This window comes from Octopus sinensis, linkage group LG15 (assembly GCF_006345805.1).
Source record: "Octopus sinensis linkage group LG15, ASM634580v1, whole genome shotgun sequence".
In the NCBI taxonomy this organism is placed as follows: domain Eukaryota; kingdom Metazoa; phylum Mollusca; class Cephalopoda; order Octopoda; family Octopodidae; genus Octopus; species Octopus sinensis.
Window position 1 is genome coordinate 56,708,434 of NC_043011.1, and position 18,243 is coordinate 56,726,676.

Below are 18,243 nucleotides of genomic sequence, written 5' to 3' on the forward strand. Positions count from 1 at the left end.
CCTATAAAACAGATTTATGAGCTCAATAACCATACATATCTTACATCTATTTTCTTTCCTCCAACTCACTCTCTATTTGTATCACATCAAAACTATGACTTAACTATTCCTCTCACACCATCTCCGATGAAGGGATATTATTATTAATTAATATTCTAGAAACAGCTGTAAGACCTTCTATCTATAAATGCTCTAATATCTATACAGCCTTGGGTTTTTTATCTCATTACGCAAAAAATTCATATATCTCTATATATCTATATATAAATATAATTGAAAAAAATTTTGAGTCAACAACAAGAAGGAGTACAGTTGGACATTTATTTTCAATCACCACAATTGTTTCTATGCAACGTAGCTCTCCAGGCATGCAGGTACTTGATTATGCAACCATTTCCCTCCGTTATGAGATCTAGTTGTGTTTCCTCAGGCGATATGTAAATATTGTCTCCGTAAGTTCAAATTCTTGGCTTCAAGAGCATTCTTTCTGTCTGCTGTGGCCTGCAGTTAGTAGCAGCCACTGAGTTTATCAAAAATATGTGGCTGAACTATTGTTTCTACGTTGTGTAGAAACAATTGTAGTGATTGAAAATAAATGTCCAACTGTACTCATTCTTGTATCTATTCATACTCAACAAAAGCCCAAATGCAAACCTGGAAGTATGTATAATACTACCACTGGATAGCACAGGATGAAATCTGAAGGTGGATGTGCTTTGTACTGTACTCTACTATGTTCTTAATAGAATATACCATAACTGTGTGTGTGTGTATATGTATGACTAAAAAGGAAAGAAAAAAGAAAACATACATTCCATAAATTTCTCCCAAACTGTAATTATTTTCCCTTTGTAAGAAATGTTTTGCTTCATAAAAATGTTTAATTTATATTCCTTGATTGTGTCGAGCTGTTGGTTTTTAAAAAGAATGAAATAGTGCTAAAATTCATTTGTATATTCTATGCAATTTCTTTCTTCTTATTTCAAATTCAAACTTTACTCACACCAAATATTATGAAGAATTAATTAACTCCTTTGTATTAACTGTCTTCTTGTGAATACAATAGGATCTAACCAAACTGTTGACATAAGGCTGAAGTGTTAAATCATTGAAGTTACTTAGATTGATAGATAGATAAATGGATAGATAGATACATACATACATACACACATGAATGTATGTATGTATATAAATATTTATACACATAAGGACTCTGGTGAATTCCAGTCAACAATTGATATAGTCTAATAATGATCAAATGCATATCAATAACAAATCTAAACTTACATAAACACCAATAAATGTTTCGTCAGAGAAGGGGAATTGCTGATGGAATGAACTCACGTATGTTACTGGTACTTGTTTTACCAATCCTGCAAGGAGAAAAATCAAAACTAAATATTAATTTCAAATTTTGGAACAAGGCCAGCAAGTCTGGGAGACAGGGTCAGTCAATTACACCGGCCCCAGTACATAACTGGTACTTATTTTATTGACCCCGAAAGAATGAAAGGCAAAGCCACTCTTTTCAGAATTTGAACTCAGAATATGAAGACGAATGCAATGCCACAAAGCATTTTGTCCAGCATGTAATCAGTCCTTCCAGCTGACCACCACCAAAACTAAATAACGTAAGACTTTTAACCCTTTAGCATTCACATTATCCCATCAAAAGTAATGTTTATTAATTCATTGTTTTTAACTAATCATTCATTATCTTGTGGCTATGAGATTTTGACGAGCTAATCGTTAATTTTTTAGAATGACATTGTAAGGTAGGTTTTAGAAATCAGATCTGACCAGGTAGAATATTTTGGCTAGATATGGCCAGTTTAAATGCTAAGGGGTTAATCTACTGCGCTGCCATATATGCCGACCTGCTTATGTCCCTTGTTCCCTACAGAACATAAGGCTATTGATGACTTTTCTTCACCATCCTTGACCCTGGGCTGTCTTTTCTGATTCTCTCCAGCTGGATCCCATCTTTTCCAGCTCTGCTTCAGTATCTCACCTCAGATTTCTATGAATAAATCAATGTTTTTGTAACTTTGCTTTTGTCTAGGTAAGAGTGTTGGCCCTTTACAGACTCATTTTTTATTCTGGGAAGAAGGGGTCTGTTTTAGTGTGGCCTCTGTCCTCTGACCTGTCCAGCATGGGAGGCCCTGCCAAGATCTTGTGCTCCACTGTCATAGCTTTTAGGGTCAGTGAGGCACATGTTCCATTACACTGCAACAGGAACTGGGCACAAAGTAAGCTTCTTAATCACACAGTCATGCCTAATTAATTAATATTTTGATAGTTTAATTGACATTTTAAAACTCAATTGATATTTACTTCAATTATACTTATGAATTGTACAAAGATGACATACAAATTTAGCAGAAGCTGACTTTGAAAACAACTACAACCAAACTAAATATTTAGTCTCCTTGAAGAATCATCATCATTGTCGCTGTTGTCGTCATCATCATCATGGTTGTCATCACCATCATCATCATCATTGTCATCATCACCTTCATCATCATCATCTAACGTCCATTTGCCCTGCTGGCATGGGTTGGACAGTTTGACAAGGAGCTGGCAATCTGGAGAGCAGCCCAAGCTCTAATTCTTTGTTTTGGCATGGTTTCTATGGCTGGATGCCCTTCCTAATGCCAACCAATTTACAGAGTGCACTGCATGCTTTCTATGGGACACCAAGAATGAAAATGAGTTTTATCATCAACTAACCTTATTTCTTTCCCTCTCTGTCTGTCTCTCTCTCTCTCTCTGTATATATATATATACACTTGCGTCAGAAATTAATTAGCACTTCTCAAATTTCTACATTAAATAGGTTAAATCAATTAACCTTATGAGCTGTTCAAAACGTCTTACGCGATGAGAAAACTTAGTATGGTGTGATTTCGGTCCTTGCGAGGCGCTACCTATATCTATTAAACAAAGGAAGATTTGTCTGCATTTGCACTCCAAGTTGTTGCACTGCTATGTCAACATCATAAGGCTGTAGACTCTCAAACTGCTCTGCAAACAAAGTTACGTCATCGTTCTGCGCAACAGTGAACTCGCAACAAAGCAATAGTTCGAGATATGGCCACTAGGTGACAGCACATACCTTGAGTGAAGAGCAAATCAAGGGTGCTAATTAATTTCTGACGGTAGTGTATATATATATATATATATATATATATAGGCACAGGTATGGTTGTGTGGTAAGTAGCTTGTTTACGAACCACATGGTTCCGGGTTCAGTCCCACTATGTGGCACCTTGGGCAAGTATCTTCTACTATAGCCTCAGGCTAACCAAAGCCTTGTGAGTGGATTTGGTAGACAGAAACTGAAAGAAGCCTGTCATATGTATATATGTGTATGTATATGTCTGTGGTTGTCCACCCACCATAGCTTAACAACTGATGTTTGTGTGTTTATGTCCCTGTAACCTAGAGGTTCGGCAAAAGAGACCGATAAAATAAGTACTAGACTTACAAAGAATAATTTCTGGGGTCGATTTGTTTGACTACAGGCTGTGCTCCAGCATGGCCGCAGTCAAATGACTGATGCAAATAAAAGAATAAAAGTATATATATATATATAATATATATATATATATATATATAGAGAGAGAGAGAGAGAGAGAGAGAGAGAGAGAGAGAGACAAAGAGACAGAGAGCCATTAGAAGGACTGGAAAAGTATAGGTAGCAGAGAACTGTATCAGATAGCCAGAAGGGAAGCTAGGAGACAGGTATATCTAGCCAAGAGAGAAGCAGAAAAGAAAAAGTTTGCCCATGTTCAGTGACATGAGAACAAAAGGACTGAAGCATTTCAGATTGCACGACAGTGTGTGAGAGAAAATTGTGATGTCATAGGAAAGAAATGTGTTCGCATGGATCATGGTGCATTTGCATCTAATGATTCTGCAAAGAACGAGGCTTGGAAATACCATTATGAAAGACTGTTGAATGTGGAGAATGAATGGGAGGAGGAAAGTCTGCCAAATGTTGACTCAGCTGAGGGACTAGCTATCTGAATCAACAGTACCTTGGTAGATAAAGCAATTAAGGATATGAAGAGAGGGAAAGCCCCTGGCCCATCAGGAATCACCGCTGAGATGCTTGAGATATCTGGTGGTGTGGCTTGTGGTCTAGTCACCCATATTGTAAATCAGGTGGTTCATGAAATGATCATACCCAATGACTGGTGAAGCAGCACCATAATCAGCTGCTACAAAGGTAAATGTGGTACCTTAGATAGAAATAATTATAGAGGTATCAATTTGTTGGATCAGGGAGAGAGTTAGTCAAGATGAGATGCAGTTTGGTTTTGTGCCAGGGAGAAGCACCACTGACACTATATTTCTGGTGAGGCAACTGCAGGAGAAATACATAGGCAAAGATAAACTTCTGCGTTTGGCTTTTGTTGACTTGGAGAAAGACTTTGACGGGGTCTCCCAATCCCTTATCTGGTGGTCAGTGCAGAAACTAGGGATAGACGAGTGGTTGATTAGAGCTGTACAAGCCTTGTACAGGGGCACTACCTGTAAGGTGTAGGTCGGCAACGAGTACAGTGAAGAATTCATGGTATAAGTAGGAGTTCACCAAGGACTGGTCTTCACCCCGCTCTTGTTCATCATAGTCCTCCAGGCAATAACAGATTAATTTAGGACAGGCTGCCTCTAGGAGCTCCTCTATGATGATGACCTTGTGCATATAGCTGAATCACTACCATAATTAGAGAAGAAGTTCCAGGTGTGGGAGAATGGTCGAGAATTGAAGGGCCTTAGAGTTAACCTAGCAAAAGCCAAAGTCTTAGTAAATAGGAAGGCAGACAAATCACAAACCTCTTCAGGTAGATGGCCCTGCTTGATCTGGGGAAAAGGCGTAGGTAGAAACTACGTAAGATGCACCCTGTATAAGATTTGGACACATAAAAGATGCAGCAAAATCAAAGGAAGATTTACAGGGAAAATAGCTTTTGTTATTGGAATATGCACAGGTACAATAAATGCTGAAAATGTGCAGAAAATAGACTCCATCAACTGCCAGAGGGGTAAGCTAGAGGTAGTAGATAGCTTCTGTTATCTAGGTGACCAAGTTAGTAGCAGAGGTGGACACATTGGGCCTCATAGAAACAAAGTGGCTGAACTCCTTTCGAGTGTTGGGCCTCACAGAGGCAATGACCAAGACCTTTGGCATTATGTCGTGCTTGAGAAGAAGACCCATCAAGCTGAGCAAAATCACAGTTACGGCAGATACCAGTGTCATGCAAATGGCACCAGTGCTGGTGGCATGTTGAAGCACTCATTACACCCTTGGAGTGGTGGGCATTATGAAGGGCATCCAGCCATAGAAACCATACCAAATCAGACTGGAGTCTGGTGCAGCCTTCCAGCATGCCAGCCCTGGTCAAACCATCCAACCCATGCCAGCATAGACAATGGATGTTAAATGATGATGATGATATATTTATATATAGACAGCAATGGCTGTGTGGCTAAGATGCTCACTTTATAACCCTGTGGTTTCAGGTTCAGTCCCATAGTGCAGCACTTCGGGCAAATGTCTTCTACTATAGTCCCAGGTGGACCAATGAGTTGTGAGAGAATTTGGGAGATGGAAACTGTGTGGAAGCCCATCATATGTTTGTGTCTGCATTTACATTCACCCATAACCTGACAACTGGATTTACTTTGCTTACGTACCTGTAACTTAGCAGTGTGGCAAAAGAAACTGATAAAATAAGTGCCAGACTTGAAACTACTAAGTACTGGTGTGTATTTGTTTGACTAAAACCCTTCAAGGCAGTGCTCCAGCATGGCCTCGGGCTAATGACTGAAAGAAGTAAAAAATATAAAATAATACTCAACCTATTAAATATGATAAGCCTAACTTATCAAAACCTCAAACCGATTCCTTCCAAATCCTCTTCTTTGATGGTCAACAGTTTCAGTCATCATCATCATTATCATCATCATCATTGTTTAACGTCTGTTTTCCACGCTAGCACAGGTTGGACGGTTCGACCGGGGTCTGGGAAGCCAGGGGCTGCTCCAGGCTCCAGTCTGATCTGGCAGAGTTTCTACGGCTGGATGCCCTTCCTAACGCCAACCACTCCGCGAGTGTAGTGGGTGCTTTTTACGTGCCACCTGCACAGGTGCCAGGGGGGGGGGGTCCGGCATCGGTCACGATCGGTTGGAGCTTTTAACGTGCCAGCGGCACGGAAGCCAGCTAAGGCGGCGCTGGCAACGTTCGGATGGTCTTTTTATGTGCCACCGGCACAGGAGCCAGTCGGGGCGGCGCTGGCATCGGCCACGTTCGGATGGTGCTTTTTATGTGCCACCGGCACAGAAGCCAGTTTCAATCTTATGTAATAATGATTTCCAATTTGCCTACAACTCTACAAATCTGGATGAACGTGTATTGTCGATGGAATCAGCGTTAGTAATTTGGCTGATGTTTATTTGGAAATTGGAGTCAACAGATTTTATCAGTTTAACATCTAAAAGCTAATTAGAAATAATTCTGTGACGAGGAAAAGACATTAGTGTTATTTTAATCACTTTTGCAATTATGGGAGAAAACTCCGCATATATTCCATTGTTATTAGACCTCCTCAACAAGGCATACACTTTACTGCACATATTGAAGTGGTGAGCGGGGAGAACATTAGAGGTGTGCAGTTTTGTAGAGGAGTCGATGTGGAACAAACACAAAGACACACACTCATAAATGTATATGACAAGTTTCCGCACAGTTTCCGTCTACCAAATTCACTCACTAGGCATTGGTCAGTAGAACCTTCCCAAGGTGCCACGGTTGCTAAGTGACTACAGCCATGCCTGCGCCTATATATTTATATTATTTGTGTAAGAAAATCTGGAGGAATGAGATTCAACGTCGACTCAGTCAAGATTTGAACTCAGAACATAAAGGGCCGTAGCTAAAGACCATCATATATTCCCCTTTTGCACGCTAAACAGATTCTGTAAACCCGTCGTTCGTTCAATATTACCAAAATAAACAGAAGGGATTTCGGAATGAAATCCGATGCAAGCCAAATCCTAATCCGCGATGAGACTCACGTGTGTTAAAACGGTCTCATAATTTGGTGAATGGTTCTGGTAATATATTGTTAAACATGGAGAGAACACTTGGTTGATTGTCTCTGATTTTTATAACATTCTTTGTAATCTGATCGTTTCACTTTGCCCAAAAGTGTAAACAATCTATTCACCTCTCAGTCATCGGCTAACCAATAATATATTGATTATGTATATATATATATATATAGGTACTACTAGCGAACAGTGGTCCCGGTGCGCGCATCCGCGCTAGCTAGTCGTAAGTAGTCGATCCTAAATAATTTTTAAAACTAAGTAAATAAGTTATTTTTATAAACAAACTAAGTTTTAGGGTTAGGTTTTGGGTTAAAAAGTTAGATGTAGGGTTAGGGTTAAAAAGTCGTTGAAGGATCGACTACTTACGACTAGCTAGCGCGGATGCGCGTGTGCGCGCACTGGGACCACTGTTCGCTAGTAGTACCTATATATATATATATGTATATACACACACATACACATGCATACTATAAACTAGATATATATAATTCAGTTTATAGTATTCAGACCTTGTGCTTATAATAGAATATATATATATATATATATATATATATATATATATATATGATTTAAAGAAGAAAAACTTGGACTCACGGAGGATAATGTCAGCCGCTGGTTGTAATATGTAATAAAGACGATAAAAAGTGGATGAGTTAGGCGAGGAGAGGAAGACGGACGGTTTCCTGGCGACATCAACTATTAATAAACAGTCTCGGTTCGATCTGAATGGGTCTTTGTGGACACTTGAGCAAAACACAAGTAGTACGTGGGTTTCTCCCTGCTTTTTTAAATAAATAGAGCAAACAGCATTATTAGGATGTGTTGCCAGTTGGAAACGGAGTAACGGGGCTGCAGGCACATTTAAGGCTCCTTTAAATGATTATTAAAGTTTCTAAAAATTCTGGTTACTATTTACTTTACACTGGAGTGTATATAAGAACATTAAATTCAATATAAAGTTACGATCTATGTTTTGGTTGCTATGGTAACGTGTAAACAGAACGGAGAATCGATGTAGTAAATTTCTCCCGCTCTCTCCTGCTCCGTTCACTCATTTTTCTTTTCCACCTACCCATCCACCCACCCCCTCTCTTTCTCTCTAACTACGTATTTATTCTTTCTCTTTTACTGCTCCGATTCTCTTTGTCGGTTGAATCGTTGATGAATGGCAATATCCAGTCACTATCATTTCTAACCCATTTGTTGCTTGTCTGGTTTGCTAATAGATATATAGGTATAAAAACCTGTCATAATATTTATTCGTATAAAATTTATTCGTTAAACAACTAACTTGTTACAATATATATATATATATATATACATAAACGGTTAAATAGCTTTCTTTACTAGACCAGTTGTTTTTCTTTTTTCTTTCCATTTTTTTTTTCTATCAAATAAATGTTTTGCTTTGGAGGACGTACAATAATTATTTTAAGGTTCAAAGCATGCAAAGTCAGCAATTATAGTTTCGACTTCCGTCTGAATCACTTCGTCCTTGGTGTTGTCCATAATGTTTCTTCACTTAAAAAAAAAAATTATTTTGAGATTGCCAATTGACTCTTCTGGGGACAAGTTAGCAAAGTTATTCGGACGTTGAGAGGAATTCCTGGAGGCATTAGTTACGATTCTCCTGAGTTCAAATACTCTCTTACAGTTGCAGAGCAGAAGGTACTGCCAAGTTACAGCCATGCTATCAATTCATTCGTATGCATGTTGACGCTTTTAATGGCATGGCTGTGGATTAACAAGTTGGTACATTTGGGTCAAACCCTCGCCAGTAGTTCGGGTTCAATCCTGTTGTGTGATACATTGGGTTAATATTTTTTTCTCATAGCATGGGATTGACCAGGGTCTTGTAAGTGAAATTTAGTCGATGGATATTTGGGAAAACCCGTTGAAGTGACGTTTACCATTTGGAGATGCCTGGCCGAACCCCTGTCCAAATTTAACAGCATCTACAACCTATCGGCTGCCTTCAGTACAAGCCACTATTTAAGCATTTGGATCAGGTCTCCTGAGAATACCTCATTCCCTTCTATCAGTCTCGGAGGACCCCTAAAAGGCTCATAAGCGGCGTTACTCTCCCTCTTTTGTCTATCGATTGATGGAAATTACTAGTGTGACTATCGAGTATTCTGTGTCGCTGACATGTTTCGTTGGATTGCAACCAAGAACTGGAATTATACCGGATTATAAATTCAAAAGGGATCACTGCCATTCAATTGGTTGGGTTTCGTCTAACAAAGAGAGAACGACATTTTAGATTGATAAATCAGGAGTCTGCAAGCAACTGAAAACTGCTGGAAACATTGTTTCCTTGGTTAAATCAAATGGTTTGCCTCCATTTTAAATGTTGTATCGTCGAGACTGCATGGTTGTGAAGTTTACTTTGTTTCGAGGTTTCAATCCTAGAATATATCACTTTGGCCAAGTGCTTTGTTTGTGAAATTTGGTGTGTGTTGGCAAGAGATGGCAGAATCAGAGCGATGAGTAAAATATATCTTGTGGTATTGACTGCGCCATTCTATTTTATAAGATAGATAAACACCTAACATAATACGTAAAGGCAATGCTCCATCTTGGCCGCAATCCGATGCCAGAAACTAGTAACAGAATAAAAGAATAAAAATAATATTGCTCGTTTCACGGTGAACTACAGAAGATGCTTTAAATTGAATCGGAATTGTTTTTCTCGCCTGTCTAAGCTGTTTCATTTCATTTCAAAAGGTTTTATTATTTTGTAATAATATAATATTTGTGTTTTAAATTAAAACTGAAGACAAGTTATGAAAATAAATTATATGGTTAAGTGATAATGCAATATTGGAAGAACGTATTACAAAACTTTCGAATAATGGTTAAAACAAGAGAACTAATAATGAAAGACGAGTAGAATTGATTTGCTGAAAGCTGGATTATTTGGTCTGGCTACGTGCCGCTCCCAAATAAGACCAATTACAACATTTGGATTTCAGTAACATGTTTATTTACAAGTCGATGATACAGTTTTTACTTTACGAAAAGGTGTTACGTTGAATACCTATTTCTTTATTACCCACAAGGGGCTAAACACAGAGTGGACAAACAAGGACAGACAAACGGATTAAGTTGATTACATCGACCTCAGTGCGTAACTGGTACTTAATTTATCGACCCCGAAAGGATGAAAAGTAAAGTCGACCTCGGCGGAATTTGAACTCAGAACGTAACGGCAGTCGAAATACGGCTACGCATTTCGCCCGGCGTGCTAACGTTTCTGCCAGCTCGCCGTCTTTTACAGTTCACAGATAATACCATTAGGCTGACGCTCAATGAAAGAGAAATGTTTTATAGCATAACGTTTCGGGCAAAGTCTTTCATCAGTGAGTAGAAGAAAATCCAGGAAGAGTTACGTTGAATACCAGTAGCTAGTGTGTGAGATGGAAAAGTGTTGTCTTCGTGTTTGGCGACACGGGGTCAGGGAGGCATAGCTGCCGGCTGAGCAAGATAACCTCTACAAATACTCTCGCTCCTCTATCATCCTCTGGATTGCTTTTCCCGCATGTCTCTGTTAATGACTATGATTTAATGCGAAATTGCATGGAATTTTCCATTAATCTCAATACGACACAAATGCCCGAGAACAACGACTGGCTGAAATATGGGCTAAGTTCATCTAATTAGGACTGTCGCCGCCAAATAAGGAAGCTGATATGTTGTGGTCTGTTCTCGTCACTAGCGTAGCTGAGGGGCGGGGGTAGTGGTGGTCCTCCCCGGGCGGCACTTTTGGGTCTGCTGTAGGCAATGTGTCTTTTTTGTGGGGTCCGGGAACGGTAAATGGAAGGGCCGCCCCGGGCGGCACACACTAGCTACGCTAGTGGTTCTCGTTACTTAACTGGCAAGATTTCGAATACCAAGTACATCTACCAAAGGAAAGTAATCTGTTAAACCAAAACTAAAAGACAACGAGGAACCGTTTGACCGTTTGATTTGCTATAATTAGCAACCAAATCTCTTTCATATCATGAACTACCAACAGCCTACGCCAGTAGCGGAGTAGGGTGGTGGTGACAACGCTTTATGGGGGCAACACTTTGATTTTACTGTATAAACCTGTGCAACCTTAGTGTACCCTAGTCGGGATGGAGGGAGCGGTGGAAAACCCAAGGGTTGCCTCGGGTGGCACACACGCTGTGTACGTCACTGTAACCATCTACCCTTTCTCTCCTTCTTTGGGTTCTAAACTCCTTATGAAGTCGCAAGGGTGACGTCGTGATAGACGGCATGTCTTGGGTATCTAAAATTAAGTGGAATCCAAAAGGAGGATCAAAAAGAATCGATTCTTGGGTGGACTGGGCACTTTATTTGTTGGTCCTGAAAGAATGAAAGGCAAAGTTGATTTCGGCCGGATTTGAACTCAGCATAAACAACTAGATTGAATTACCGACGTTGTAACAACACGACCAACAACATTTAGAATAATGTAAAGCGAGAAGTACTTGCGAAACAATGAATAAATAAAGGATGTGATGATCACGTCTGGAATGTCTTTCATCATGTGTTCTCAATGAAGGTTGACTAGGGTTAAACAGCAACAACAAGAACAACTATGCGAGTCAAGTGATAATGAGAGAACCTCTGTGCAGTCGTTCAACCTTCTAGAAATAACAGCCGAATCTCTTTCACTCAAATGCTCATCTGATGATGGATTGTGTCGGTCCTCACGATGAGCATTCAATGGTTCGAATACTTGAATTTCTACTCATGAAATTGACGTGTATGTGGCTGAGTATCCGTGACACACTTATACTCAGGCCGAATTAATATCTATTTCTTTACTACCCACAAGGGGCTAAACACAGAGGGGACAAACAAGGACAGACAAACAAGGACAGACAAACGGATTAAGTGGATTATATCGACCCCAGTGCGTAACTGGTACTTAATTTATCGACCCCGAAAGGATGAAAGGCAAAGTCGACCTAGGCGGAATTTGAACTCAGAACGTAACGGCTAACGTTTCTGCCAGCTCGCCGCCGAATTAATACCACTAAAACAAACCAGATCAGTGGTTCTTAACTAGGGTCCAAATGACCCTTGGGGGTTCACGTAAGATTTTGTTGCTAAAATTTATCTGCAACAAATTGATTATATTTCTACAAAATATTTCAACGTTTTTTTTAATGCAATTCCTTATAATATAAACGTATAAAAATGTAATGAGATTTTTAAAAACTTCGAATGGCTATGAGGGTCCAGCCAAGTAAAATAGGTATCGATGGGGTCTAGAGGTAAAAGAAAGAGTTGAGGACCATCGGAAAAGACCTTTGAATGATTTTAAGTATAATCCAAAGAAAGAGAGAAGAATCGACAAACTATCAACGGTGTAGCTGGAAGTATGTGAAGGGAAACTCTTGCGTTTGCTGACCCTGGAACCCCTATGCAAGTTATACAGCTGACCCTAAAGTACGGCCCTCGTAAAAGCGTCCCCCGGGGCGGATTACTATTTTCTTTAGCAACCTAAACGGACGAAATTTAAAGCTGATCTCATTTTATCCAACTCACTTAAGACTTCTTTGCCTATTTGCTGCTTTGAATGATCCCCACCGTCTTTAAAAAAAATAACACTTTAGATATTGTAGGCCAGCATAAAAGCGGAGGTGGGCACGACTGGAATGCTTTTGATCAAGCACAGTGCTGTACCAGTCAAGTATTTGAGTAGGTGTAACATCTCTCTATATTCTTTCCTCAAATGTGCGGCGTTGTGACTACGTTGCAAAATATTGTTTAGTCCAAGGTTAATCCTGCTCGATACGGCCATAACAGCACTCTAGAGCTTCGGCGAGAGCAATGATCTCGTGGCACTTAACAAACACAACCATATCCTAGGTTAGGACAAGGGCTCATTGGGTCGTTGTCTGGGGACTGCAGTGGTCTATGGTTCCAATCTTAATCTATGTATGTTGTGATTGTGTGTAGTCGCCTTCCTGAACGTTACTTTACTCGAGTGTCTATAATGTTATGTCAGCATCAACTGGAATCAAGCCATGGGTTAAATAACATTTTTTTTTTTCTTTTTTATGCACATTTGGAAAGAAGGATACAGAAAGATGTTGACCTACCAAAGTAGATGAAAGAATTTGATTAATATTTTATTTTATTGCCTCGGAATGACGAATAATAAAGTTGATCAAGAGCAAGTTTTGAACTAAGAACGTTCAGAAATGCAATCAGATGCCACGAATTATTTTATCCACCGTTCTTCCGACATCATCATGCAAAAGGCATCAGGAATCATGCGGTATTAATTCCAACAAGAGGCGAATTCGCTTCTTTTTCGTCTCTAAACCTTTTAAGAAAAAAGCTCGAATGTCACAAAATCCCTTTTCCTTTTCCTTAATACATAAAGAACATTCGAAAGCCCAAACAAAGTTCTCTAAACAAAGCAAAACCCTGAGGACTCCGAAAAACGCGCACCTGGCAGAGGCGGAAATCAAGGGAGACTACTCCATGATGCTTTCGTGTTTAGAACGTTTTAAGTGAGGTTAAGAAAACAAAATTGTTTAACCCTATGTCAGCCTTCATTGAATGGAGTTATTAACAAAGACATGCCAACCGTGGCCATCTTGTCTTATTAAAATTTTGTATCCGGGACCATAATATGTAATGTGTCCTCTTTCCCATTTTAAGACAGCTGGGTGTGAAATTCGATGTAGATTCGACTGCTATTTCTAGCAGGTCGAGTGACCGCGTGAAGATGCCTCCCTTCACCCCTTCGTTGACTCTTTACAACAAAGTAAATGAACAAATTTTTAAAATTGTAAAAATTGAAGACATATTGTCAAACTAATTAGTATTTACGTCTTAATAATTTATAAATAAACTCAGACAGATCATTAATATTTCTGATCGAACCCAGAAAATAAATCACCAATAATTTATGCACTGATGATGATGATGATGACGATAGTGGTGGTGATGGCGGCGGCGGTGGCGGTGGTGGTGGTGGTGGTGGTTGGTGATGAGGATGATGATTATGATTATGATTTACTCTGTGGGTTTTAAGGATTTTTAGTTTTAAAAAAGACACCTCCGTGAGAGCAATAACTTTAATATTGGTTTTGTACGGATTTCTACGAACAGAATCAAATTAAGGTGACGTGATTAGCATAAGCCCATCATCATCATCATCATCATCATCATCATCATCAACACTGTTGTTACCACAACCACCACCACCATCATCATCATCATTGTCATCATTAATATTATCAACATTATCATCATCATCACCGTTGTTATCTCCACCACCACCACCACCATCATCGTCATCATGTTGTCATCCTTGCCATTGTCACCATTGACTTCAATGTAAGCTCATCACCATTATCTTAATGATATCGATTATTGGGATGGGGATCGGCAGCTGCACCAACACTACCACCACCACCACCGTCGCCGCCATCATCACCAATAATACCATAATCGAATGTCTTTCTTGAAAAAAAATGATCCTTCTGTTCTTTTTTTTTCTTTTTTTTTTTGGAGAATTTGTAATTATTGATCTTTGAAAAAAATCAGCTAACACCTGTTTTACATACAAATCTAATCTGAAAGACAGGTAAAAAGGGGGTGGGGTGGGGGTTGAATTGGTGGTTTCCAACCAGAAGCTGTTTGGTCAGTTTTGTCTTTTATCTTTTTTGGGAGTTGATAAAATAAAGAATCGGTTGAGCACTTGGGTCAGTTTATCTGTACAAGGGGTTAGCATGATAGGGCAGAGTCTGGAACCTCCCCCAAACAATGGGACGGACACACACACATCTACACATCCATGCATTTTATCATTCACACATTCTCTCTCCCTCCCCTTTCTCCCCCTCTCTCTCTGCCTTCCTCCCTCTTTCTTTCCCCTCTCCCTCTCTCTTCCCTCTCTCACTTCCTCTCTCTCCTCTTGCTTCCCTCCTTCTCTCTTTCCTCCTCTTCTCCTCTCTCTTCCCCTCTCCCCTCTCCCCCATATCTTCCCCCTCTCCCCTCTCTCTTCCCCTCTCCCTCTCTCTTCCCTCTCTCACTTCCTCTCTCTCCTCTTGCTTCCCTCCTTCTCTCTTTCCTCCTCTTCTCCTCTCTCTTCCCCTCTCCCCTCTCCCCCATATCTTCCCCCTCTCCCCTCTCTCTTTCCCCTCTCCCTCCCTACCCCCCTCTCTTTCCCTCCCTCTTCCCCTCTCGCCCTCCCTCCCTCTCATGCAAATACTATCGATCAATCACCAAGGAATTATCTTCTCTTTCATCTTTCACTTGCTTCCGGCATTGGACAATGGCCTTGAAGGATTTTAGTCAAAACAAAAAAAAACGACCCTACAACTTATTTGTTGTCAAGCTTGGTATTTACTCCATTGATCTCTTTTTGTTGAATATAAACCCTTTAACACTGGTTGTTAAACGATGGAGGGTTGGACCGGCACACACAATCAAAGGCATATACGTATATACATATACAACAGGCTTCCTTCAGTTTCCACCAAATCCATCCACAAGGCTTTGGTCAGCCTGTGGCTATAGTAGAAGACACTTGTCCAAGGTGTCACACAGTAGGATTAAACCCAGAACCATGTTTTGAGTTCAAATCATGTCTATCTTAACATTGCCATTCCTCCTGGGCCTTGTGTGGATTTGGTAGAAGGAAACTGTAAGGAAGCTCGTCATATGTGTGTGTGTGTGTGTGTGTGTCTTTGAGTTTGTCTTTGTTTCCCACCTTGACAACTGGTGTTGGTTTGCTTCCATCCTTATAACTTTGTGGTTCAGCAAATTAGCACCAGATTTAAGGATGTAAATACTGGGGTTTGATTCATCCAGCTAAAATCTTCAACGTGGTGCCCCAGCATGGCCACAGTTCACTGACTGAAACAAGTAAAAAAAGAAACGTACTTTTGGAATCGTTTTTCTCTCTCATTTCTAAAAGAAAGAATAAGAACAGAAATGAGTTTTGATTCCAGCAAGAAATGTTTTGCTCTTTGAAATGTGTTCACTGAATTCCAGTGTGAGACATCAACACTGTCCATACCTTTGCTTTGGCAAAGATGCAAAGTCTATGGACATCTCCTTTAAAAGAATATGTCTTTAGGCAAAATTGCAACTACCCACGTATCATTAGGAGGCATACACAACATACATACATACACTCATGCATACATACCTACGTACACAACATATATATATATGTACATACATACACACACACATGCATACATACGTACATACATATATACATACATACACAGCATACATACATACATACATACATACATACATATATTTATACATACATACATACATACATACATGCAAACAAGAAAATAGATCACAAAACAAGAGTATATATATATTTTATTAATATTTTAACGGAAGTGACAACTGACACAAGGGCCAAGAGTATCTTGTATTATGTATATGTATGGAGACATACATACATGTGCATACACATACACCTACGCACATACACACACATATATATATATATATATATATAGACATACATACATGTGCATATACATACACCTACACACATCCAAAAAAAAAAAATTCGAGCGAGGTCATTGCCAGTACCACCTGACTGGCCCCCGTGCCAGTGGCACGTAAAAGCACCCACTACACTCTTGGAGTCGTTGGCGTTAGGAAGGGCATCCAGCTGTAGAAACTCTGCCAGATCAAGACTGGAGCCTGGTGCAGCCATCTGGTTCACCAGCCCACAGTCAAACTGTCCAGCCCATGCTAGCATGGAAAGTGAACGTTAAACAATGATGATGGTGATGATATATACATGTGCATACACCTAAAGACTCCGCCGGTTACGACGACGAGGGTCCCAGCTGATACGATCAACGGAACAGCTTGCTCGTGAAATTAACGTGCAAATGGCTGAGCATTCCACAGACACGTGTACCCTTAACGTAGTTCTCGGGGATAATCAGCGTGACACAGAGAGTGACAAGGCTGACCCTTTGAAATACAAGTACAACTCATTTTTGCCAGCTGAGTGGACTGGAGCAACGTGAAATAAAGTGTCTTGCTCAAGGACACAACGCGTCGCCGGGAATCGAACTCACAACCTTACGATCATGAGCCGAATGCCCTAACCACTAAGCCACGCGCCCTCTGCATACACCTACACACATACACACACACATATACATTCACGTTTATGTCGGATTTGTTCATTCAAAGTCACAAATTTTACAAAAAGAGTTTATAAAAAGTATGAATAAATGGTGAGGTGACCAAGTCATTGAAATGTCAGATGGAGTGTCTTGTAGTATTTGTTCTGATTGTCTGTTCTCTGAGTTCAAATTCTGATGAGGTCAGTTTTACCTTTCATATTTTCAAGGTTCATAAGTAAAGTACCCCTTCTGTACTTCATTTATGGAAGAATTCTCTCTCTCTCGCTCTGTCTCTCCTTTTCCCTCCTTCTCTCTTTGTCTTGAGGAAATTGGTTGTGTTCAAAACCTGGAGCGGGATGAGCTCCAACAGATTTAAAATGCTCAAGATATTCTGTAATTGAAAATAATGAACTGGTCAGGAGGAGGGTAGACCCTTCTGCAATAAATGGCATCATCCTGAGTTTATTGTTGTAGATATTTTGGTCCACTTAGGAGAGATGATGGCAACATGGACTGGATTTTCATTGTTGTTGAAGTCAATCCTGAAATAAATCTAGTTTGCATCTCTTGACTTCAATTGATTTGCTATGCAGAAGGTAAGATGGTCTGACTTGGTCTTTGTGACCCCATCCATTATGAACTGAATGAAAAGTTAGATGCAGCAATGAAGTAGACTTCCATCTGATTCGATCTTTATTCAAGAGACTGAGAAATTATTTACCAATGCTGGCTTCTCATCAAATCTTTGGCTGCTAAAATTGTGCACATTTTGTCATTTCCAAAATGTGTGGAAAGATATTGCAATGACTGTATGTCTGAAATTCTGATGAGGAATCGGTCCTGCTTACATAGAGTTATGTCTCCTCTATGGAACTCCTGCCCAATGGTTGGAATCTCAACCTCATTGCCAACAAAATATATCTGCAGAAATTTGTAATCAAAGTGGAAGGAACGATTCTTTGTGATGTAAAGTTATCTCTGTATTTTCAATGTAGGA

At 39.8% G+C, this 18,243-nt stretch overlaps 1 protein-coding gene across 2 annotated transcripts in view; it reads right to left on the reverse strand.

Annotated features, from left to right (window-relative positions):
- The window catches only part of LOC115219985 (testis-expressed protein 9-like), a 46,619-nt gene extending 38,296 nt beyond the window's left edge, over window positions 1-8,323 (reverse strand). The window contains exons 1-2 of one of the 2 annotated variants that reach the window (XM_029790286.2): window positions 7,711-8,323; window positions 1,288-1,373 (exon numbers count right to left, since the gene is read on the reverse strand). Coding sequence is in view for 1 of the 2 variants with exons in the window: in XM_036509792.1 (XP_036365685.1) it covers window positions 7,711-7,809 (99 nt within the window). In the remaining variant the exon portion in view is untranslated. The remainder of the gene's footprint in view (window positions 1-1,287; window positions 1,374-7,710) is intronic. The other variant, XM_036509792.1, reaches the window with a different exon arrangement.
- Between the last annotated feature and the right edge of the window lie 9,920 nt (window positions 8,324-18,243).